This window comes from Nipponia nippon, unplaced genomic scaffold (genome assembly GCF_047370975.1).
Source record: "Nipponia nippon isolate SJK-2023a ecotype South Korea unplaced genomic scaffold, ASM4737097v1 scaffold_3, whole genome shotgun sequence".
NCBI classification, from domain to species: domain Eukaryota; kingdom Metazoa; phylum Chordata; class Aves; order Pelecaniformes; family Threskiornithidae; genus Nipponia; species Nipponia nippon.
Window position 1 is genome coordinate 2,093,860 of NW_028262347.1, and position 25,007 is coordinate 2,118,866.

General features: G+C 53.0%; 2 protein-coding genes across 7 annotated transcripts in view; one reads left to right on the plus strand and one right to left on the minus strand.

Moving 5' to 3' along the window:
• Positions 1-557: 557 nt before the first annotated feature.
• LOC104010514 (uncharacterized) lies at positions 558-9,304 on the plus strand. Of its 4 annotated transcripts, none has more exons than XR_015706834.1 (8): positions 558-765; positions 6,451-6,645; positions 6,783-6,860; positions 7,147-7,383; positions 7,550-7,579; positions 7,868-7,925; positions 8,049-8,375; positions 9,170-9,304. XR_015706834.1 is itself a non-coding variant. In XM_087767427.1 (7 exons), exons 1-7 carry the CDS (start codon positions 693-695, stop codon positions 8,152-8,154), a joined length of 777 nt encoding a protein of 258 aa, XP_087623553.1. In that variant the 5' UTR covers positions 558-692; the 3' UTR covers positions 8,155-8,907. The 4 variants fall into 4 exon arrangements, 2 of the variants coding, with proteins under 2 accessions (XP_087623553.1, XP_087623555.1); XR_015706833.1 differs by lacking the exon at positions 9,170-9,304 and adding an exon at positions 8,791-8,928; XM_087767427.1 differs by lacking the exon at positions 9,170-9,304 and having other exon boundaries at positions 8,049-8,907.
• Positions 9,054-25,007, minus strand: part of FBH1 (F-box DNA helicase 1) — a 28,516-nt gene continuing 12,562 nt past the window's right edge. For all 3 annotated transcript variants that reach the window (XM_087767419.1, XM_087767420.1, XM_009462640.2), the window contains exons 10-21: positions 23,213-23,441; positions 22,255-22,342; positions 21,484-21,570; positions 20,230-20,366; positions 18,692-18,791; positions 18,395-18,516; positions 16,365-16,440; positions 15,017-15,214; positions 14,259-14,381; positions 13,506-13,612; positions 12,495-12,629; positions 9,054-10,841 (exon numbers count right to left, since the gene is read on the minus strand). In XM_087767419.1, coding sequence (XP_087623545.1) covers positions 10,722-10,841; positions 12,495-12,629; positions 13,506-13,612; positions 14,259-14,381; positions 15,017-15,214; positions 16,365-16,440; positions 18,395-18,516; positions 18,692-18,791; positions 20,230-20,366; positions 21,484-21,570; positions 22,255-22,342; positions 23,213-23,441 — 1,522 coding nt within the window. In that variant the 3' untranslated portion in view covers positions 9,054-10,721. The remainder of the gene's footprint in view (positions 10,842-12,494; positions 12,630-13,505; positions 13,613-14,258; positions 14,382-15,016; positions 15,215-16,364; positions 16,441-18,394; positions 18,517-18,691; positions 18,792-20,229; positions 20,367-21,483; positions 21,571-22,254; positions 22,343-23,212; positions 23,442-25,007) is intronic.

Sequence of the window (25,007 nt, forward strand, 5' to 3'; positions counted from 1 at the left end):
GGCCCAGGCACGCTGCAGGGTGGAGTCCAACTGCGGGAGCTCTGCAGATCTTCCAGGGCCTTCAATCATAGCTTGAGTTCCAGTTTTGAGGTTTGCCTGGGGACCAGCGAGCTCCAGCACTGTGATAACTGCAGCCTCAGGGTACCCCTGCCAGGGCATCGCACCCCACCAGATCCCCCCCAGGCACTGGAGGGGAGGAATTTTATCCCCCCCAGGGCACCGCATTCCCCCTGGGTACCGCATCCCCCGAGCGATGCATACCCATGCCGAGTGCTCCATCGTCTCCTGCCAGGAATTGCATCCCTCCCCAAGATACTGCATCCCGCTGGTACCACCCCACCCCCCCCCCGGGTACCACATGGGCATTGCCCCCCCCTCCCCAGATATTTCACCTCCCCTTGCTGTTGCATCCCCCCGGGGTATCTCATACCCCCAGGGTGTTGCATCCCCCCTCCCCGGTATCGCATTCCCCCCTCGGGTACCGAATCGCCCCCGGGCATTGCCCCATCCCTCCCCCTCCCGACAGGGCGGTCCGTTCCTCCCGGTGGCTTCCAAACGAAAGCGAAAGCGAAAGGGGAAGGCGGGTCGGGCCACGCCGGTCGTGTCCGGGGGCGGGCGGCGGGGCAGAGCCGAGAAGCCCCCGCCGGAGCCCGGAGCCCCCCGGCCCGGCCCGGCCCCGCTGCTGCCGGCCCATGGCGAGGCCGCTGCTGCCGCTGCTCTGCGGTACTGTCGCCCTCCTCCTGTCCCGGGCCGCCGCCGACACCGGTAAGCGGGGCTTCCCCGGGCTCCCCGACCCGCCGCCGGCATCCCCACGTCTTCCCCGGGGCGCCCACGCCGTCCCCGGGGTGCTCGTTCAACTTTCTGGGGTACCCACGCTACTCCCCGGGGTGCCTGGGTTCCCCCCCGGGGTGCCCACACCGCTCCCTGCATGCCTGCACCTCTCCCTAGGTGCCCCAGGCACCCCTCCGCGGTGCCCACGCTGCACCCCGGGGTGTCCACGCTGCACCCCAGGGTGTCCACGCTGCTCCCTGCATGCCCACACCTCTCCCTAGGTGCCCACGCTGCACCCCGGGGTGTCCACGCTGCACCCCAGGGTGTCTACGCTGCTCCCTGCATGCCCACACCTCTCCCTAGGTGCCCCACGCACCCCGCTGCGGTGCCCACGCTGCACCCCGGGGTGCCCACGCCGCTGCCTGCATGCCCGCACCTCTCCCTAGGTGCCCCAGGCACCCCTCTGAGGTGCCCACGCTGCACCCCGGGGTGTCCACGCTGCTCCCTGCATGCCCGCACCTCTCTCTAGGTGCCCATGCACCCCCTGAGGCAGCCACGCTCCCCCCTGGGCACCCACACTGCTCCCCAGGGTGCCCCAGCTGCACCCCTGTGTTCCCCTTGCACCCCCCTGGATGCCCACCTCCCTACCAGCGTCCCGGGAGGCTGAGAGTGATTTTTAGGGTCCATGAGACGGACCCACGGGAGCTGCATCACCGCAGCTGCCATGTGCAGCCCGGGTGGGATCTGTGGGTTTTTCCCGGGACTGTGACTCATCCACGGCTGAGCATCGCTGCCAGACCGGGAATGTCCCATCCCTCACCGCTCCAAAAGCAACTCTGGAAAAAAATCACCATCACAGCTCGGCACAGCCGGCGGAGGAGGCGGCGACGCTGACAGCCCCAGGGAGCCGCTGGCAGCGGCGGCGAGACCATTAGTAAATGCCGAATTCCCTGAAAATGTGGGAATCGTGAAGGATTTGCATGGAAGCGCAGGAAATAAGGCTGGAAGGGACTGTGAAGGTTCGGGACAGCTCTTCCTTCTCCAGGCCCCCGTCTGCTGATGAAGCTGCGACGCTCTAGAAGATGAATTTATTCCTGTTTCTAAAGAGGCAGTGGGCGCAGCGAGAGCTGTAAAATGACTCCAGCGTCAAAAATGAGTGTGCTGCCAGGCTAAAAATAGCTTTCCCTGAAAGCAATACCCTCCGACAGCCCCGTCCTAGCGGTGGTGCCATCAGGGCTGTCGTTTGGGGCAGAAAACGTGGTTATCTGGGGTGTTAGAGAACAGGAATAATATTTATTGCTTTTAATTCAGCTGCTGGATAATTTGGGAGGTGCCGCAGCCGCTCTGGCACTGGCCGTGCTGAGGCATCCTGTGATGCTCGTGCCAGGCATCGCGTCCTCTCCGGCTTTCCAGCCCTGGCACAGCCGATTGATTGTAGATGTTTTTCAGTTAAATACATGAAAAAGTTTTATTTATTTCTGTGATTTTGGCGTTTCTTGTGAATTCTCCCGTCTTGGGCACAGACTTCTGGAATTTCTCTTCTCTCCACTTTTGGCTTATGGTTTTTTAAACCATTAACAGAAAATGAGCGCCGCTCTGGCCCTTTTGCTGATAATTTTCTAAGAAAAAGGAGTTAAGTTTTCCCAGCGTGGATTCTCCGGTGTCTAGTTGTGGTTGTGCATCCCCCCGCAGCCCCGCGAAGCCGGAGGGGGGCACCTCCGCGACATGGGATGCCAGCACATGGCAGAGTCTCCATCCCCGGGACTCATCCCGGCCACGTGCCCGGCGCCTCCGTGGTTGGCTTCCCAGCGTGCCGGGATGAGCTCACCCTCACCGCCATCATTTGAGTTCACGGGCGGAGAAAGCCAAAAAGCCAAGTGAAATCAGAAATTAATCATGCAAATACAAAAAAAACCCCACAAATATTGTGCACGCGTTTCAACCTGGAAATTTAATATCAGTGGGATCCAGGAATTCGGATGGAAATAAGGCAGCCAGAGGTATTTTCCCAGGAAGGCTGGTACCTGTCACCGCGGCTCGTTTTGGAGGTCGGCTAACGACGCGACGAGTCTTTGAGCACTTGGGCTGACTCACCAACGGGAAAATTCAACGTGCAAAGTTCAGAGGGAGCGGAGACAAGCGGAGAGATGCTTTTGGCCGTCCCGGGAAAGTCTTGTGAGCTTTTCCTGGAATTAAACAGGAAAACAGAAGACAGGTGGTGTTTTTTTCTGCGTGCAAGTCCCTGGTGGTGCACAGATCCGGAGAATTGTATCCGTCTGCTTCAATAAAAAAGCAAATAAGAAAGGGAGAGGGCTGTAGTTACTGCAGTTCTCCTTGCTTGGAAGCAAGAGCTTTATCGCAGTCACGGCTCTCCCCATCCATCCACGTTTTGCACCATTTCCAATTCCCTGCCGAGGTATAAAAGAAAGCCTCAATCTCGGTCACGCATCTCCAGGGCTGTAGCAGCGCTGGAAACCTGAATCCTCAAAGATTTCCTCCCCTTTTCCTTTTTCGTCCCATGAAGCGAACGGAAATCCTTGCAGCGACGGCACGAGACGCCGGGGTTGTGGTCCCGGAGAGCGGAGATCCTGGCGTCTTGCTATCGAAGGACTTGGGCATTTTTTGGAAGAGGAAATCATTTTACAGTCAAATCAACTGGAAAAAAAAGTGCTTTGGTGGGATTAGGATGGTGAGATGAGGTTTAAAAGCTGAAAGGCATCAGCAGGACTCGCAGGTCCCTGTTTTTCCTGGACGTTTTTGATGCTTCCTGCTGGATTCTGGATTTTGATGCTTCTGGTTGCGCTCCCTTTGTGGCTGCGGGCTCTCTTGGCACTGGAAGGGCTTTTCATTCATTTTATGGCACGGCTTCAGGTCTCGCGATGTGCGAGGGCATTGCGAAATGGCCCGTGGCGTTTCCTCGATGCGCTCCCAGAAACTTCCACCGCCACCTTGAGCGGAATCTGCGAACTGACATGCTCACACGCGCGTGGCCGCCGCATCGCTCGTGCCCTCCGGGCGCATCGGCTGCAGCTCTTCAGGGGGTCCCGATGCCAGGGGACACGGCACGGACCCACCCCGGCACTGAAACGGAGCAGACACCACTGGAATGTTCTGGGGATACAGAACAAGTTGGGGCAGGAGATTTTTAAGATTAAGGAGATTTTTATCTCCGGGTGGTTTGGGTGCCTGGGGGAGCAGGTTGTGCTCCTGTCCCCACTGTCACTGTGCTCCTGTCCCCATCACCATCACGTTCCCATCCTCATCGTGCTCCCATCCCCGCTGCTATCACATTCCTGTCCCTGGCAGGCTCCTGTCCCCATCGCCAGCGCGTTCCCATCCCTCTCGTGCTTCTGTCCCCACTGCCATCGCACTCCTGTCCCCGCTGTGCTCCCGTCCCCATCCTGCTCCTAGCCCAGCTGTGCATCCCTCCATACTGAATGTGCATCAATCCCGGCTGGGCACTGCTCCATCCCGGTGGGGCGTCGCTTCAGCCCAGCTGGGCATTGCTCCATCCGTGCCAGGCATCAATTCCTCCGTGCTGTGCATCACATCCCGGCCGTGTATCGCTCCATCCCGGCCATGCATCGCTCCATCCCGGCTGTGCATTGCTGCATCCTGGCCATGCATCGCTCCATCCCGGCCATGCATCGCTCCATCCTGGCTGTGCATCGCTCCATCCCGGCCATGCATCACTCCATCCTGGCCGTGCATCACTCCATCCCGGCCATGCATCGCTCCATCCTGGCCATGCATCACTCCATCCCGGCCATGCATCGCTCCATCCCGGCCATGCATCGCTCCATCCTGGCCATGCATCGCTCCATCCCGGCCATGCATCACTCCATCCTGGCCGTGCATCACTCCATCCCGGCCATGCATCGCTCCATCCTGGCCATGCATCACTCCATCCCGGCCATGCATCGCTCCATCCCGGCCATGCATCTCTCCATTCCGGCCATGCATCGCTCCATCCCGGCCATGCATCACTCCATCCCGGCCATGCATCGCTCCATTCCGGCCATGCATCGCTGCATCCTGGCCATGCGTCGCTCCATTCCGGCCATGCATCGCTGCATCCCGGCTGTGCATTGCTCCATCCCGGCTGTGCATCGCTTCATCCTGGCCATGCATCACTCCATCCTGGCCATGCATTGCTCCATCCCGGCCATGCATCGCTGCATCCCGGCTGTGCATTGCTCCATCCCAGCCGTGCATCGCTGCATCCCGGCTGTGCATTGCTCCATCCCAGCTGTGCATTGCTCCATCCTGGCCATGCGTCGCTCCATTCCGGCCATGCATCGCTCCATCCCAGATGTGCATTGCTGCATCCTGGCCATGCATCGCTCCATCCCGGCCATGCATCGCTGCATCCCGGCCGTGCATCGCTCCATCCTGGCCATGCATCGCTCCATCCCGGCTGTGCATTGCTCCATCCCGGCTGTGCATTGCTCCATCGGGGCCGTACATCGCTCCCTCCTGGCCATGCGTCGCTCCATTCCGGCTATGCATTGCTGCATCCTGGCCATACATCGCTCCATCCCAGCTGTACATTGCTCCATCCCGGCCATGCATTGCTGCATCCTGGCTGTGCATCACATCCCATCTGTGCATCACTTCATCCCGACCACATATTTCTCCATCCTGGTATGCATCACATCCCGCTGTGCAGTGCTCCATCCCAGCCATGCATCGCTCCATCCCGGCCATGCATCACATCCCGGCCGTGCATCGCTCCATCCCGGCCATGCATCACATCCCGGCTCTGCATCGCTCCATCCCAGCCGTGCATCACATCCTGGCCGTGCATCGCTCCATCCCAGCCGTGGACCACTCCAGCCTGGCTCTATGTTGCTTTATCCCCGCTGTGCGTCTCTCTGTCCTGGCGCTGGAGCATCACCTCTCCGCAGCGGCTCGCGCGGGGGGACAGGAGCTGGCAGCGGGGGTCACGGGTGAGCTGTGCCCACATTGCGGCAGGAGTCCAGGCGCAGGCACGGTCTTGGGGCAACCAAGAAACTTTCTCCATTGCACCAGAAAAGAAGTGAAATTGTAGCACCCTCTTGCAAAACCGACCTCAAATCAGGGTCGAGGGGAAGCACGTCTCCTTCTGGGAATAAGAAAAGCCATAACTCATAGCTCACCACTGCCCCATTGCCCGGCCACGGGATGCTCAGATTTCAGCCGCCTCCGAGGCCGTGGGCTGCAGATTCCAGCAGGGAAAAAAAACCCCTCGGAAGTGGCTGGAGGACTCGCATGGCACCTGGAATTTTTCGCATCCAGCTGCAAAATGAGCGGAGAAAAAAGGGGGTGGCAAGCGCAGCCAAAATGCAGCAGCCGGTGGCGGGATGCAGCCGGGGCTGTCGGCCCAGGCCGGTCGCTGCAGGGGGATGAAATTCTGCAAAAAGGCTTTGTCAACTGGAGGAGCTGCTACAAGTGACCGCAAACATGCCAGAAACAGAGCTTTTCCCTTCTCCATCCCCCATGCACAGGCACAGCCATCTCACCACCGTCTTTTGGCAGGCTGGATGAGGCTCTCCCAGCCCCAGAGCAGCACCAATACCCCATTCCCACCCCTTGGCAGGATTTGACCCCCTTGGATGCTGTTCAGCACAGCGAGCCAGGGTCCAAAGGGTGCCTAATCTCCCTGTTGTGATCTCCATGTCTTTTTTTTTTTGATCCCAGCGCGATGCAGCCGCCCCAAGGACGTGGCCAACGCGCACATCGATGTGGGCAACAACACGCCGCTCAATGCCTGGCTGCGCTACACCTGCAACCCGGGCTACAAGCGCAAAGCCGGTACCTCCAGCCTCATCCAGTGCATCCTCCGCGACGGCTCCACCGAGCCCGAATGGACCCGCACCACACTGCAATGCATCCGTAAGCCCTCGCTCGGCAGCCGGGATGCGACAGGGACCGGGAAGGGGGGACACCTCCATCACCGGCGTGGCGGAGGAGGATGTGGGGTGGCGTGGGCGCTGCCGTTGACGGTGTCTCCACGTTGTGTCTTCCCGAAGGGGATCCGGCTCTACCTCCACTAACGCCCAGCCCTGAGCTCCCGACTGCGCTGTACACGGAGAGGATGACCCAGAGGGGTGAGGAAGGGGCGAACGCATCCCACGGGGGTTGGTTTGAGGCCGTTGTGACCGTGGCCATGGCAAAAGCCCAACCACCGTGGTGTGGAAAGCAAAATATTTCATTTGTGTGATCAAATTAATTCAATTGTCTGAATTTATGCCATTTCATAGCTGCCAGATGGGCTGTATGGTCCCTGCCGCGAACTGCCCGAATTGGGCACAAGGCTGAGCACCGAAATAATGGTGCTACCTGGAGTGTGCCCTTAATTTTTTAAATTAAAAGGTTTTACACCATTTTCCCCAGCAGGAACCACCAACACCAGCCTGACCCCCAGCCCCTCTCCAGCAGCAACACCCGGGCTGCCAAGAGCTGCCGGCCGGTCACCCATACCACCAGCACCTGATGGGCCATCATCAGGGACATCCACGCCGCCAGAGATGCCCCCGCTGCTGGAGACATCCACACCGGGAGAGGGGACGGCCTCAGGGACATCTCTGGGGACAAGCCCGCTGCCCACCGCCCCTAGGGGCCACGCCACAGGTCAGGCAGCCTCTAACAACGGGGCTGCATTTCAACCAACGAGGCTCTTACTTTTTCAATGCATTTTTCCCTTCTCTCCACCCCCCTTTTTAGTGAGGGTGCCCCCAGCATCCCCCCCTTTCCTGGCTTTGCAGCTAAAAATCTCCATTTCTCTCTTCTTTTCCAGTTTCCATCCAGACCCTGGCCTCTTACATTGGTAAGCCAAGCAAAAAGCTTATTTTGGCAAGCAAGCAGGGGTTTATTTTCTTTAATTTTTAGCTTAAAAGCCCTCCTCGGGGCTGCTGGAGATTTATGCTGTAGTCGAGGGCAATACCTCCAAGGGGGGAAGGATGCAGCACCCAAATTTCTTCCCCGGGAGAGGAGGGCACCTTGCGAACGTGCACAAAACGTTTTCGGCTCTTTGCCGAGCTGTTTTGTTTCAGCCGGGCCGTGCCCTCGGCTGTGCGTCGGAAGATGCTCATTAGCTGCTGCGTCTCTCCCGCAGGGCTCCCGCTGCTGGTGGTCGCCGGCATCGTGGCCTGCTGCTGCTGGAGGATGAAAACGTAAGTGTGCCAAGCACTGTGAGGTCTTTCCACCCCAGCGATGAGCTATCCTCAGCCTCTGCGCTTTCCTGAAAGCTGGGGAAAGCCGTTCGGGTGCTGGTGACGCTCCTCTCCCCTCCGCAGGCGCGCGGGGCAGCACTACGCAGAGGTGGTGACGGCCATCCCCATGGTAGCTCCTGCTGCTGGGAACACGGAGATGTTGCCACCCAGCGTCTTCCCCACGGGCTGAGCACCCACTGCCGGGCAACTCGGTGCACCCGCCAGCCCGGAGGATGCTCGGGGCTCGGGTGGAAAGCTGGATGGTTCCCTGAGCGGCGGCAGCACATGGTAGAGCGCATCCCGGTCCCCAGCCGCCCTCCGCATGGAGCATCCTCGCCCCAGGGACACGTGGCTGCTCTTCCCAGCCTGAACAAGTGACTCTCGTGGATGAGTCTGCTCCAGCACCCAAAGGTGCGTGGTTGTCCCATCGTGCGGCTCAACGGGGGGTGGGTGAGCCCTGCGAGCACCCCAGGGTGGCGCGGAGGTGGTGGGTGTTCTGCGTCGGGAGCCAGAATTCGGAGGACGTGGCCCTGCGGGTGCTGGCAGGTGGCAGAGAGCGAGTGGGCTGGGGGCTGCCCACCTCAGCGTTTGGGGTGCAGGGGACGGGGTTTGGGTGCGGGGGGTGAAGCTGGGCTGCCCTGCCCCAAGTAGCACCCATCCCCTGGTCAGGAGCAAGGCCAGAGTTGGGCCAGCTGGACACCAGCCCCTTCCCTAGAGCCGTTTTACCCCCAAATCGCCCCAAAACCCAGAAAGCAGCGCTGCTCACGGCAGACGGAGAGAGAGGGACCCTCCGCCGCGTCCTTACCCCCTTCCTGCTCTCTTTCAGCCATTCGCTGGCGAACCTGCAACCGCAGCGAAGGGTGCCGGCACCGTCCTGCTGCGGCCGCAGGGGTCAGCCCTCGTGTGCAGGTCAGGCATCCTTCGGAGGCGTTTTTGGCCGACCCCAGGTGCGCGCTGGCTCCAGCCGCTCGCAGGGGACCGCAAGCAGGAGTGATTTCACTATCCCAAGACTGAAGGCAATAACACGACCTATTTTCCTTTGCGTGTTTTCCCTTCTTCCATCCTCAGTTGTTATCCACTCATTTCCCCCTTGCTACAGAACAGGCAGCTTTATTCTGATGCTGGTTTACGTATAAATGTATATATATTGTATATAAAATAATGCACGCACAGCAATTGATTTGTCTGGTTGGTCATCTCGCCAGCCGCGATGGTGGGGAGGACAGCGGGGACGGACGGAAGCTGGGTTGGAGTGAAATCTGTCTCCGCAGCAGCAAGGGCTCGCCAGCCACCAGTATCGCCATTCCCTAGAGGCAGAAGATGACGGCAAGGTGGCAGCTGCCATTTCTCAGCTGGATGGAAAAAGGGTTTTCAGCAGGCAGCTGGAAACCAGTAGGTATCTAACAACTTATTTCCACGTCCTTTCCTCGCCGCTGTGTCTTGTCCTCCTGGTTGTGCCACTGCTCTGGACCATCGGAGCTGGAGGAAGCAGCGCTTTAGATGTGTGATGGACCAAACCCTCCTGCAGCGGCACTGCCTCTCCCCAACGTACCACAGGAGGGTCGGAAAACAGCGGAGGCTGGAAGGGATCGCTGGAAGGGCCTGGTCCAACGTCTGCGCTGAACTTTGCAGTTATATTCAATGTCCGAAGCCTTGGATGAACTCCTGCCCATGAACGGTGAGCAGAACGGGGAAAGCTTTTCTGGAGTCAGTGATTCAAAAGCGATAGGAGAGCTGGCGAAGCAGCTGCTATTCAATGAATACCATGGAAATAAACAGGATGCATGAGCTTCCTCTGGCAGGCATGGCTCACGGCTCCAGGCCCACGTCGAAGAGCAGAGCTCTTCTGAAATGAGTTTCAGTTTTGATCTCCGCATGACACAGGCTCTGGTACAACGAGCCACGGTGTCTTCAAACGGAGAAGTTACCATCTGATTTACAAGACTGCCACGCTGCTTGCGCATTGCTACTGTGATGGCTGGTAAATAAATGCAACCCAGGACGACTTCTTAACTGAAGGGAAGAGAAAAAAGAAAGCGTTAAGGCTTTTTCTTTTTGTTACAAATTTAATTTCAGCATTAAAAATGCTCTCCGGTTTGTCTCCGAGTTCGATTGAAACCAAACCAAAGCAGTTCTTCAGACGCTGCCTCTCTTCTTCCGTTTTTGCTGCAGGAGAAGGGAAACAGAGTCTGGGGAAACCCCTCTGCTGCAAGTAAGAAAAATTAATTCAGCTTGGAGAGACTAAGGAGTTCCTCCCAGAACCGATACTGAAATTTTCCTCATTAAAACAGGCTCCAGGAAAAGTCTGTTTTCTAGGAATACAGTGTTTCTTTGGGTACTTTTCAGTGTCGCATTTCCTCTTCTTCAGCGGATCAGAGGATTTCACCAAGGCGTGATGTGATGGAATAGGTGGGGATGTCCTGGCAGTTTGGTTACCAAAGGCGCTTTCCTGGTGACAGAGGTTATGGAGGGGTAATGCTCAAAAAAAAAAAGCCATCCTGCTCGATACATTTTATATAGTGCATATTCTTCTGTGCCGTGCAGGCTGTGCCGACCAGCTCCTGGAGGGCAAGGCAGGGCTTGAGAAAAGGTCTCACACCTCCTTGCAGAGAGCCTGGAGGGTTCGTCTCAGAGCTGGTCTGAAATCCTACTCCAATATCCACCTGATTTTGGAGCTGGGATGTGACAACAGGCCTCGTCCTGCACCTGGGACGGCTCCGGGGTGCAGGCAGGGCTCTGGGGTGCTGGAAGGCTTCATTAGAGCTGGGTGGGCTGTTCCTGAAGCGCTGGGAAAAAGGTCAGTGGCGTCAGAGAGCCAAAGCGCTGCTGCGTGCAAGCGTGGCAAAGGTAGCCACCTGCATCCCTGCTGCCATTGCTCTGCGGGAGAGAGAGAGATGTGAGAGAAGAGGAAGGCTGGAGGAAGGCTTCCAGCCTTGGACGCAACCCCCTCACATCTAGAGAAAAGATTAATGATGTGCCCAACGCATCTCCTGCCACCTCCCTTGCAAGGAAATCCCTTACAGGACAGCTTGTTTAATAGCTGCAACAACCAAAATCATAGAATCATAGAATCGTTAAGGTTGGAAAAGACCCTTAAGATCATCGAGTCCAACCGTTAACCCAGCACTGCCAAGGCCACCACTAAACCATGTCCCTCAGCACCACATCTCCCCAGCTTTTAAATACCTCCAGGCATGGGGACTCAGCCCCTGCCCTGGGCAGCCTGGGCCAGGGCCTGACAGCCCTTTCCGGGAAGAAGTTTTTCCTAATACCCAACCTAACCCTGCCCTGGCGCAGCTTGAGGCCGTTCCCTCTCGTCCCATCGCTTGTTCCTGGGGAGAAGAGACCGACCCCCCCGGCTCCAGCCTCCTTTCAGGCAGTTGCAGAGAGCGATGAGGGCTCCCCTCAGCCTCCTCTTCTCCAGGCTGAGCCCCCCCAGCTCCCCCAGCCGCTCCTCCCCAGCCTTGGGCTCCAGCCCCTGCCCCAGCCTCGCTGCCCTGCTCTGGCCACGCTCCAGCCCCTCCATGGCCGCCTTGGGGTGAGGGGCCCAGCGCTGAGCACAGCATTCGAGGGGCGGCCTCACCAGTGCCCAGTGCAGGGGCACCATCACCTCCCTGCTCCTGCTGGCCACACCATTCCTGATACAAGCCAGGATGCCATTGGCCCTCTTGGCCACCTGGGCACACTGCTGGCTCATGTTCAGGTGGCTGTCGACCAGCACCCCCAGGCCCTTTCCCGCCGGGCAGCTCCCAGCCGCTCCTCCCCACGCCTGCAGCGGTGCCTGGGGTTGTTGTGACCCAAGTGCAGGACCCAGCCCTGAGCCTTGTTGAAAATGTTGCTGTGCAGGTCTTTGCCAGTAAAGGACGAGGCTTTGCCCGTCTCAGTGCTCGTGTCCCCTGCTGACGGCTGGGAGCCATCTGCTATCTCTTGTTGTGGACATGGAGCTCCACCAGATTTACTGCACGCTTGCAGATCTCAGAGCTAGGGAAACCTGGCCTTTGCCGCACCTTCTGGGCAAGGATCAACCCCCAAGGCAGAAGGTGGGACTGAAGGCAAAACTGGACCCGAAAGTCAGACTGTCACTTCCAGCTGGCTGGCAGGGGCGAGGGGTGCTCTGCCAAGCCCAGATGGATGTTCGATGGCCTCGGCAGAGGCTCTAAAAGTCAGAAATGGGATACGACACAACAAACCCCCCAAACCAGCCCCACCTGAGACCACAACTAGTCTCAGAAGAGAGGTCAAGGCTTGAGTGGATCTGTGGGAATTGCACCACCACCCTGAATTAGGCGGTTGGGAATTTATGAGCCGGGATTGTGAGCAGAAACAAAGGGCTGGGGAGCTGCGGGCAGGAGATCCAGCTCTGGGACGTTCCCTGCTCCCTTCCACTGAGGCTTAGCACTGAGGTTGTTCCTCCCCGGTGCGATAGTTGAGAACAGTCACAGAGCACAGCCGCCCTCCAAGCGACCGTAGAGGCTTGGGAAGGCTCCTGATTCAGAAAAGTGATCTCAAAGGCCCAGAGAAGGCACTTACGTTGGTCAAAGGGAGCTTCTTCACAACCAGCAAGGAGCTGGACCGCAGTGTGTTCCTACACTGTGGCACAGAACAAGTGACGACGGCCCCGTCCTTCGCAGCCTCGCTCATCAGCTCCACCCGAAGGAAACGCTCCTAAGAAACAAGAAAAAAAAGGAACAACTCTCAGAAGGAGCCGAGATACTGAAACAGGTTGTTTTGTGGTTTTTTTAATCCTCTGGGAAGTGACTTGCAACATGATGCTTTTTTAAAAAAATAAAACAACAACAAAAAAAACCCCAAACTCCTGGTGACAACAAAAATCAAGCAGAAGCCGGCAGCAGCTCGCGAGGAAGGAAGTGAAGCAAGAGCTGGCAACCACTGCAAACAGAGAAAAGGGAACCTACATGCTTGCACTGAGATAAGAAGTCAGGTTCTGTGGAAGGCAACACCCAAATGCAAGGACTGTGGAAAAAAACTGCTGCAACCTTGTGTTTTGCTACTGAAATCACGGCGCAGAGCAGCGTGAACTGAGGAAAAAATGTGATCTCAGCTATTCTGGTCTATGCCAGCACAAGCCAGAGCATAGTCCATGCTCAGCATGAATCTTAGGATCAGGATGAATCTTATGACAATCTTCTTTTACGCTTCTCTACCACACGCACCTCCTCCAAACATAATAATCAGAGACGTGCAAATGTTACGGGTAGTGGGTGCTGCCTCTCTCGGCGCCTTTTTAAACTGGCAGCAGCCCATCCTGCCCGAGACATCATTGCTTGCAGAGCTGCCTCGAGACTCCAAATCCTAACGAGACAGCAGCGTGCCTGGGAGTTTGCCCTCCCCAGGCATCTGCTCTGCCTCTGGAGAGCTCACACATCAGCTGAGGAACCGCTGCAGCTCACAGGCAGGGCTGCTCAGCCAGCTCGCATGTCACGACGCCTTGGTCTGGTGTAGCATGCTATGAAGTGCAGGTATCGGGGCCCTAAATTGCCCCACTGGAGGATTTCCTCACCTTGGAAAGATTTCACTCACCCCAGCCAATGCTAAAAGGTGTTCCAGGGACTTTGACATTAGCAAATACTTCTTTGCACGTGTCACGGCTACGTAGAGCAGGTTCCATTCATCCTCGGGATACGTGCCTAGGTTGGAGAGAGGATCATCAAGAGCTTTAGAAAACAAGAACGAACAGCTCTGCCATTCTTCTCACGCTTCAGCTAGTACTTCTGGAAGGACACTCGGTGCTTCTCTGGGAGAGCACGACCTTGCAGAGCAGCACAGCAGTGCAGCACTCTCCTGCATTTGCAGTGCACTTCCCGACACCACTGATAGCTCCTGCCTCATTCCACTTTTTCCCTTCCAGGCAAAGGCAGGACTACGTGCCCGGAGAAGCAGCTCACTGCTACGTCTTTTCCCACCTCCCGGGCACAGACTTGGCACTGGAGGAGTTTCTCAGACTCTAGATTCACTCTGCAGGCTCCTTTCTGCTCACTGGGAAGAGACCAGCTCTTCCAAACCATCAACTGTGGCACCTAAGGAAAGCAGTGTCTTTCCCAAGTGTGGAGTTGGTCTTTCTCTGTTGCTAGATGGCTACCAGCTCGACCGCAGGAATATTCCCCTGCACCTATCTCACTGCGAAGGAAACGATGACAAGATCAACGATCACTGGGACAGCCAGCGGCACTTGACACCACCGGGAAGCACGGGCTTGCAGGACAAGCGCCGGCAGCACGCTTTGCTTTCCCACTTTCAGATCAGGATGGGTACCACACACAGCTGTTCCCTTACCGATACCGAAGTTACTTCTCTCGTAACCGCCACTGAGACATGGCACTTTCACAAAGTCATCTGCAATCAGCACCGTATCAAACTCCAGGCCTTTGGCTTGGTGGACAGTACCTATTAGGTAATCTGTAACCAGCACACGTGAGGAGCAAGAAGGAAAAAAAGGTCAGTCATCGCAGCCATAAAGGTATTTCTAACTTCACAAGGCGCTGAATCAAATGAAATTATTTCATTCTGCATTCGTTTCACTTCTCCCCAAATCTAAACCAGAAGCAAAGGAAATTGGGAATCCAGACTGCTGAAGACAACTTCCCCGCCAAGGAAAATGCCTGGTTTTCAGCAGCCTGAGCCCCAGCCCCAATTCCCAAACAGGAATGCTCTTTATTTGGTGAATTTTTGACTTGATTGCTTTGTCCCCTCCCCAAATTTTAGTCAGCAAGTTGCAGGGCAATTACAACAGGAATCCCAAAAAGCAGGGTAAAGTCCTAGGGCTTTCCAACTGCAGGAAATATTGTGTCCAAAGGTTTATTTGCCTCTAGCAAAGTCACGTCACCCAATCCTTTGGTGGGAGACTCATTGCACTGAACTCTCCCTGGAGTCCCAGATGTACCCCAAAAGCTGCTGTTCAACTTCCTTTCTCCCTAAAAGACCGACTTGATCCAAATGTAGCTTTTTTGCAGAACAAGGTGGATTCAGCACTGAAGCTGGATTGAAAAAAGACCTGAATTTGATCCTCTATCGAAGACACAGCTTGGCTTTACCTGCCATGGCTTGTCGGGACACGTGGTTGCTCTCAATCTTCTGCATCAGCTCAGGGATCCGCTCTTTGTATTTCTCCACTATCGCAATCTTCACTTCCAGGTCTTTGTCACTGATGCGCTCTGCATATTCCTTTAAATGGAGGAAGCCGTCCGTTCTGTCCCATTTTTTTATAAAGGAGTCATTTATAACAAGGTTTGCTGAAAAGAAAGTAGCAGATGACATGCGTTTATTTGACAGACACGTATCATGGCATTTTTTAATTCTAATCAAATTTCAGAGTAAGTATTAGGGAAGGCAAGTGCGGGGCAGCGGATGGACCACCGCTGTGGGATGCAGGGCCTTGGGGTGTACTCCTCGCTCTGCGATGGGTGGTTTTCACTCAGGATTTTCCCTTTACTGATGCAAGACACTGTCAAAGCCTGATGCTCTCATCAGAGCGGGCAGTTTCACAAAACAGCATCACTTTGAGATACAGCGCTGGCGTACTCTGAAAGGTATGGCAGTTTAAGGAGCTCAGGAGAGAGCGGCTGGCAAACATTCACTGCGCTCACTCATTTCTACACCATGTGCCCTAGAAAGTCTGCACAACCTTCGTCCCCAGCGATACTTGAAATTGAAGGCAAAAGACTCTGAGCAGTCTGAAAAGACTCTAACGTGACTTCAGAGTGGCTGGAGCAGAGGCTCAGGGCAGAGGCAACCCCAGAGCCCTTCCAACCTGCATTATTCTCCCTTTTTACCCCGATGGCAAGGAGTTTTCCTGATAGCTCACCTTCCAAAGAACCAGTAACAACACCCATATAATCAATCACTCGTGGCAGTTCAGTAAGGCCTTTGTTTGTCTCTGTGCCCCATGTAGAACAATACTTGCCTACTGCTGCCAAGGCAGAGGGAGATTTTAAATGAATAATTTATTTTCCAGTGAAAAGAAAGTGTGTGGTAGAAGATTCCACACACCAGGTTTAAAACCAAAACAAATAGGAAAAGCCTAAGACAAATGAAAAATTAAGTCAAATCAGAAAACATAGGGAAAAAAAATCCCAATTTATGAGTTTACCGGGCTCTGGCACTCAAGATCAGGCATCACAGAGGAAAGCTGGGGAGGGCTGCATGACACCGGCCTCACAATTTCAGCATTTCTGGTATTAGCACCAGCCACTGAAGCAGCCAAAATAGCACAGCCCATGACACTACCATTGAGAAGTCGGTTTTCAACAGATAAACTTCATGAGGAAATATAAAATAAACCACCAAGAAGCGTGCTACTTTCCATCACCGCAGCAAAACCTAACAAATCCGTGCCGCTGTAGGGAGGATCACGCACAGAAAGAAGGGTAAGGCCATACTCACATTTTTGCCGTTCATCTGCGGGTCGACTGAGCTTCCAAATATCATAAATTTTGCTTAGGCCAAAACGGGCAAGCCCCTAAAACAAACAACAATTTATCTTAATATACAGGAGTAAAGTTACTGTCTAGAGTTTCTAGATAAGCTAGCAGGGCCCAGCGGCTATTGGTGTTACGAGGGAGGGAAAAGGGGAGATGTGCTGAAGACGTAGAAGGAAGCTGTTTTCCCAAAATCCCTGGGGCTGTAGCACAATCAAAGGCAGCTGAAAAAGCAATGATCCAGCCCGCTCTGTGGACAGACAGACGGACAGCGGGAAGAGAACATGACACTGATTGGCATTACAACAGAGCTACGGCAGAATTTTATATTCAAAGTTTTTTCGAAGGAAAAAAATAATATTTCTCTAATGTTTTCCCATCCACTAACAGGAAAAGTTTCGGGTTTTGATCATTTTAGCTTCCAATAGCTGCATATTTCTTTGTTAAAAAGGACTTTAAAAGTCTCTTGTGCCATAAATGCTGCTGGCCGTTTGACTCCCCGCTGTTTCATGGGAAAGCCAGCTCCAGGCACGACTGCATCCCCTTTCCTGAAGCCATGGGCCACCACAATGATGATGAACTTGCTAAACTGACTGTAAATGTTTCCGTTTCGATGTAAACTGAAACAAAAGGCTTTGCTTTGACTATTTTGACTTTCTGAAAGTATTTTTCCCCCTTGTTTCCAAATTCCGTTTGTTTTGTTCCATCAAAAGAAGCGTCAGCCTGAATTTAGACTTATTGCAAACTGCAAAGGCAGACGAGGATTTTGGCACTGGGAAGACAGTTCAAGCATTCATTCCATTGTAATATGCAGTTTCCCAGTGCAAAAAAGAAATTAAAACATCAGCCTAAAATTCAAAAGACCAGGCTCTTCCTCAAACACGTTCGGCACTTGGACAACTGTCCATGTGCTTCTACGTTTCTGGGTGCAGAACAAGATCTCAAATTAAATCATAGACATTGATGATTCAGAGCTTGAAGACTAATGATTCTGCTGAGGCTTATTAAAGCCTCCCTGCAGTTCAAGCAGGTGAATTTTTGCAGATGTGCACACACGCACACTCTCCTTCTACAGATACATGGGCGCTTTTTGCAGATGACAATTCAGTGCAAACCTCAGAACTGTTGCTCCCTTCAAGAGTTAACATTCAGCGCTGCTGCAAATCTCAATTTCCCTCACCAACAATGCTGGTGAACCAACTTTCCCTGGCTTTCCTGGGTGTATCGAGATGGGGAACAGACCACCACAGGACTGGAAATTAAGAATGAGCACAGCCCAGCCCTCTGTGGCATCTACAAGCCCAAAGGTCACCTTTAGCTGCAACCACTGTCGTCTTCTCTCAAGAGAGCTTGAAAAATGTTTCTCTCGGGGCACAGCCAAATGCCTTTCAATGCTTTTTACACTCAGCCTGTAATTACAGCTGATTTTTATTTCCCTAAGGCAGGAACACTGTGCCACTGCTGGTGGCCAAAGGCAGTCAGCAACGCTCCATCTAATGCAAATACTTGCAGTGATTTGTTACAGCCGCGGATCACTCTGCCCCTGCCCCATCCAGTAGCCTGGAGCTGCTGCTGTCTCAGGAGCCTGATGAAAAAAGGGACAGCTGAGCCTAAAAAATGAGCCTCACCTGCACAGATTTGAGGAACAGCTGCTCTAAATAACCCTTCCCCAGCCACAACAGATTGCTGCTTTCTCCTTGAACATTAGTTTTAAACCTGGGTGCTACAGATGACAACAAATCATAGACTCATCAAATCGTTTAGGTTGGAAAAGACCCTTAAGATCATCGAGTCCAACCGTTAACCCAGCACTGCCAAGTCCACCACTAAACCACGTCCCTAAGCACCACATCCATACGTCTTTTAAATACTTCCAGGGATGGAGACTCAACCACATCTATTTCAAGACACTTGTAGGTGTCATTGCTACGAGTGCTAACAGGGTTGGGGACTTGAGGTTGGGACGTGAAAGACGCGTTGGCAATTTCCCCTTACCCCAATCACGTGTATTTTAATCGGTCTCGCTCTTCCAGTAAGTTTCACAGCATCCTCAAACACGTTAAAATTGCTTCGTGATAAGACTGTTATCTTCCCTTCCATGCTACCTCTCACATCACCTGCATGAAGAAATTCCCAGTTAGCCAGGGTGGTTAGAAAGCAGGTATCTAAAAACCAAAGATCTTCATAAATCAGGATTGATCCTGAGACACTTTGTTTATTATGCAGTAGCCCTGTGACTCCCAGTCACTGAACAGAGCTGACGGAGCCGAGTGGTGCACCGACATGGCTTACCCTTTTGCTCTCCACCCACTAATGTCTTATTCCTCATCCTCTTGCAGACATCCAGAATGGTTGCTCCAACGTAAGCTATTTCAGGACCGAATCTGAAACTCTACATAGAAAAATGAAGGAAACAGCAGGAAAAGAAGAGGAACTTGTTAGAACCTACAAAAGTATTACTATATATGGAACTATACAATTCCCACCAACCTTCCAGACAACGTTTCTTTTAGAAAAAGCACCCAAATTTCCCCAAACTACTCCTAGAAACCCCTGTCACTCTTACACCCAAAGCGATAGGAACTGTGCGATGACACGGGACTATCATAGAGGACAAAACGTGGTTTCCAGCCTCTCCACCCCAAGAGCTGCCACTGCCAAGACTCTTCCCCAGTAAGTTAATGCGACGTGGCACGTCTGTCCTGCAGCAGGGCAGGGGCTAGAGGTGGTGGGAAAGCAGCCGGGTCCCTCACTTTCCTGGGCTGCTGGAGAGGTGACGGACTGGAGCAGCAAAGCAGGGCTGGAAGTTGCTCCTTATGGTTTCCTAACCTGTAGATCTGGGGCCAAGAGTCAAAGCACCGTAAGCTCAAAGCCATAATCAAGTTTCACTCACACCATGATTAAAAACCACCAGTGCCTGGCTGAGCACAACACCTCCACCAGCAAAGAGAAATGGGAAATCTTGTTACCCAAAAAACTCCACAAGCGACGTGATGCAAGGCTGGTCCCAAGGCTGTCACCAGACGTGCCACTGCAAATAAATGCAGTCCCCGTTCCTATGTGCCCGTCCCTGGCTCCTGCCTCTTGGCAAGGCTGCCATGGGGCAAGGGGAAAAGGCAGCTCAGGCAGATGGGCGTTTGGGTGGCCGTTCTGGCTTAGGAGCTGCTTGCATTGCAGCTTGTATTGTTGGTTTAAGCTGATTCATTCTGCAAGGATTCCCAAAGGGATGAAAATTACGCCTCTGGCAGACAAACAGTGCAGGAGATATCATGGACAAAGGGGCACTGGTGGGGCAGAGGTGGTAATGCCAGAGTTTGTACAGAGCCAGAAAAAAAGATCGTGTGTACAGCCAGCAAATACGTCCTCCTTAATCAGTGTGGTTTTATTTCAAGGAGGTCACTGCTAACAAAATTCATCTCTTTGCTCCTAACTCCTTCATCTCTGTGCATGAGACCCACTGTCGTAACTGACGGGCAAAATGAAGCAATGAGGACATTTGCCCCTGCCCGCTCAGCTGGAGCTGAGAACTAACCCAGAAAAGAGGAGGTCTCCTTGAAATAAGCCATAGACTAAGATCTCTACCCCGGTACCCATTTTGCAAGCCGCATGGCTTTCCTAGTGATGGGATCACTCCACTAAGAGGCACAAAGGAGCTCTGCAGTGCAGAGCGTGAACAGCAAAGCGTGCCACTAATCCAGGCAACGCAAACACTCCACGGTGACAAACTCAAGAAATCTGGCTGTTAGATGCCTTCTGAAGAAGGACGTGAAACATTTTCCACTGCATTAGGGATCTGTCCAGGGAAGGACAGCAGCAGACCCTCATCCTACCTGGGTGAGGTAGTAGATGTGGGTGTGACGCACTGAGTAGAGGGTATTGACAGCACCTCGGAAGGTGTAGATCTGCTGGTGAGGGTCTCCGACGAGGATTATGCCGCATGTCTGTGACAGCACAATATCCATGATGGCTGCAGGAAAACATGGGAGCATTAAGGGGGAGCCTACTTATAAACTAAGAGTGAACTGTACAATCTCTCTTGCCCGTACAGAGGCAAGATCTCTTGCCTGATGACTCACAGCATATAAGAAGGGGTCAACACAACTGCAGGAGACAAGTTGGGGAGCAGCAAAGGGAAGTGAGCAGCTGACTGGGAGCTCTACAAACATCCTCCCACTATTTTAGTCTGATGGTATTTTTTTCCTGCCCTGCAGCTGCACAGCGTCTTAATCCCACACGTGTGAGCCCAGCACAAATCCACCCCCCATCCCCAGCGACCCGGACGCGCTGCGTGTGTGCATGCTGATTCAGCACGTGCCCTTCGGTCCTCTTCGACCAAGCCTGCCCAAGGCTCAGGCGTGCTGGCAGAGCAACCGCTTGCATCACACGCAGCTGCGAAAGCACAGCCAAACCCCTGCAAGACCAGGACTCCAGTGAGTACAGGTGGGAGATGGTCTGATGAAGCCTTTGAGATGATTTAATATGTGCTGAAAACACCGGGCCTTCTGCCCCGCTTCTTTTGCTCCTCAGCACCCAGTTTGGTCCACTTAGATCCCTTTGCAGAACCAATTCAACTTGCTTTGCAACAGAGAGCTACTCCCCATATCCCCGGCAAAGAAAGTCAGCAGCTTTCTGCTACGTGACTCAGGAATCCCCAGGTGCAAGGAACGGGCAAGACTTGCGCCCAGGGCCAGGGCAGGATGGAGCAGCTCTGCTGTTCTGAGAGCTGAAGCGTTTAATGTCTCGCCACTCTTGTAATAAAACCATGTCCTCGGCTATGTTGGTATTCTGTTTTTCTCTGGTAGCAGCAAAAGAATAGCAAAAGGGTGTGGATGGCATGCCTGGATGCCCAAAGCAGCTGAAAGCAACCCCTCAAGCTGATGCACATGTACTCTTGTAGCCTGCTTACAAGCTGCCTTACTGAATTTGCAAGGATCTGGGACCGAGCGATGGGTCAGTTATAATGCTACAGCTGAGTGGCATAATTTTTTTTAATTGTGCTACTTCTCACACACCCTTGAGCACAGGAACATCCTCTCTGTAAAGTGCTTAGGAAGGCTGCAGCTCTGTCTCCTGTCACCGCTCACCTCGAGTGCAGTCCTGTGCTTCATCGACAAAAATGGCATCATATCCTGAGATCTGAGGCTTGCTGAGCTGCCAAAGTTTCAAATACCCTGATAGAAAGAACAAGGTATGTCAGCGAGAGGGTAATTTTCTCATCATAAAACACCATGATCTTTAAAACAAGTCCCTTTAAAAAAAAAATATTTCTGGCCCTACTTCTTGCTTGGAATTTACATGACATTTGGAGGGGCTGCAAAAATCTCTGTTGCTCCCAGATATTGCTGTCTCCCTTGGCTGTGTGAAGGATGAAAAAAACCCCAACCCTAAACAACCCGACTGCACTGGAGGAAGGCAGCTACGCTGATGACTCCAAAGCTCTTAACGCACAAAGAAAACGACAAGGAAGAAGGTTTTCCCCAGTACAAACCACGTCTGGCGCTATCTGCACACAAGCTAAGAAGCAAGAGGAAAGACGTGCCGGCAGCAGCAAGGAACAAACACTCGCTGTTAGCACTCATCCACCCACTGTCTCACCCATTATTTCTATGATTTTGCTCCCATCACACACAGTTAAGTAGTTCTACCACCTTCTGAGGCCAAACAGGAAAAAAGAACAACCTTCCAGCCTTCGGGCCTGTTTTGAGCTCCCTGGTGAGCTAGTGGCAGAAGAATTCAAATTTTATACTTTTTGATGCTCGTTCCTGGTACACAGCCAGAAATAAGAAGTATGAATCTGTTCAGTTTTCTACTACAGCTCTTCATCTGAAGGCTATTTGACATCTGTCCTCTCTTACCATCACAAGGTATCCTGTATTTCTTCTCTACATCTTCATCCAGCTTCTTCATGTTGTGCCATATGTCCTTCGCCTCTTTCACGTTGATCTGGAAAGAGAAAACAGAAGGGTCTGGATAGATCGCTTTGACCAGAGAAACAGTCCGGGCACAGCAGATCTTGAAAGGCTTCTCTGAAGGCTTCTCTGAAGCCTTTCTCCTCCTACTTCTTTTCTGTGTCACCACCAGTTAACTTTCTATCCTCAACACAGTCTTTTCTAGATGCAGCCCTCTGAAAAGAACATTTCTTTGGCTCAGCTATTAGGACAGTGTAATACAATACCCCCTAACTTCTGCACATTAACACAGACCTTGTGTTTATTTTGGCCTCTCTGGACAGCTTCCAAGGTGCTTAAAGGTATTTAATATTTCGAGGCTGTCAATTCATTCCCTGCCAGAAATAATGACTGGAAATTGGATTTCTGCTAGCTGGGCTGGATCTGATCAGATGTGACCAATGCAGAGCAGAAAGGCTAATTTTCTCCACAACTCCAGCCCACGTTCTTTGCAAGGTCAGTGCTGTCCTTTAAGTGTTGCTGAGATGTCTGTACTCTAAATGAGAATTTCTGGGTTTGGCACTGCGTATCAAAATGACTACAAAAATGTTTCTTGCCTTTACATGTAATATCACAACGACATTCAGGCACCGATATAAATGCAATCTCTTCTCTTGTCCTTGTAGGGAAGAAACATGTGCACTGAGCAGAGACAGCGATAATCTCCTTTCTAGAAACCAGCTGTGCGAACAGGGAGAACAAACAGGCCCCAGTTTCTTTGGGTTTGTCACCAAAGGAAAAAAAGATTTTGACAGTCAGTTCTTACAGCTGAAGCACAAATACCCGTGAACTATGAGAGATGTGGGATAACTACAGCCCCTTCTAAACCTTGCAGCCCAAGTCCTGCTTCATCTCAGATACTCACTTGCTTTTCTGCTTGACTGACACGATTTATGTTGCCATGAGTATTTTTGAACCAAATAGGAGTGTGCTCTTCACAGATCTCTTCATCTGAAGAGGCGAAGAAGTTTTCAAGGGTCTGCAAGATTGTTTTCCCTCTTATGAACAGAGATTGTCCCTCGCAGTTCTGGATAAGGGGACACAGAGAGTAAACCGACATCTTGGAGAAGTTCACCTTGCCTTTTTCTTTATAGCTGTGCCACAGATGACAAAAAATAAGAGAGATGTTGAAACACATACGAAAAGCCTACTGGAAAAGCAAGCTCACTTTTGCTTCTGTTGCACACTAACACTTGCAGAAGCTCTGTTTTATACACCCACTTTGACCTAGTAATGGAATATCTTTAAAATCTGCACATATTTATCCTCACTATATTCCTGGTGGAAGCACAAACTTGTTCATTTTATAGATTTTACAGATGAAAAGTTGAGCCAGAGAGATATTCCCGTCATTCACCCCTGCAACTAGAGCTTGTTTTCAGAGCCAGGTAAGAGGATTCCCCTCTTCTTCCGTGTTGTGGCTCATTTTCCCTTCTGTCTGCAGTTTAGATATGCCAACATAATTGGTGAATGAATAGAATACAATAGACTATTTCAGTTGGAAGGGACCTACAGTGATCATCTGGTCCAACTGCCTGACCACTTTTGGGGCTGACCAAAGGTCAAAGCGCATTGTTAAGGGCATTGTCCAAATGTCTCTGAGACACTGATAGGCTTGGGGCATCGACCACCTCTCTAGAAAGCCCGTTCCAGTGTTTGATCACCCTCTCGGTAAAGAAACGCTTCCTAATGTCCAGTCTGAACCTCCCCCGATGCAGCTTTGAACCAGTCCCATGTGTCCCGTCCCTGGAGCTCAGGGAGAAGAGCTCAGCACCTCCCTCTCCACGTCCCCTCCTCAGGAAGCTGCCGAGAGCCATGAGGTCACCCCTCAGCCTCCTTTTCTCCCATCTAGACAAACCCAAAGTCCTCAGCTGCTCCTCATAGGCCATTCCTTCCAGCCCTTTCACCGGCTTTGTTGCCCTCCTCTGGATGCATTCAAGGACCTTCACGTCCTTTTTAAACTGTGAGGCCCAGAACTGCACACAGCACTCAAGGTGAGGCCGCACCAACGCTGAATACGGCGGGATCATCCCCTCTCCTGGCTGGCTGGTTGTGCTGTGTTTGATGTGGTTTGCCCTCTTGGCTGCTATTGAGCCTGCTGTTGACGTGCACCCCGAGATCCCTTTCTGCAGGGCTGCTCTCCAGCCACTCAGCTCCCAATTTATACTCGTGCCCGGCGTTACTCCATCCTAGGTGCAGGATCCGGCATTTGGACTTGTTAAATTTCATCCCATTAATCATAGCCCAATGCTCCAATCTATCTAGAGCTGCCCAATGCTCCAATCTATCTAGAGCCGTCTGCAAGGCATCTTGTCCCTCAAGAGAGTGAACAGCACTCTGCTGGTGGTGCCAGAAAGTAGCATTAGAACAACTGAGGTTAAGAAAACCCCTCCTCTTCTAAAGAAAAGCAGCATTTAGAGTGGTTGTACCACTGAAGTGTAAATTGGAAATGGGAAAAAGCCATTCTCAGTGGCTTTCTATCTCCCTGGGACGTGCTCCTTGGCTACAAACTCAGGCAGCATGAACAGCCCCCAAAACAGCACTGGGGCTTATGTCAACATGGTCTATGCCAGAGCAGCACAATGAATCTGCTTCCCCAGGCTCACGTGGATGCTAAAATCAGTGGCCCATCCAATCTGAAAGAATTTGGAAACCGTGAA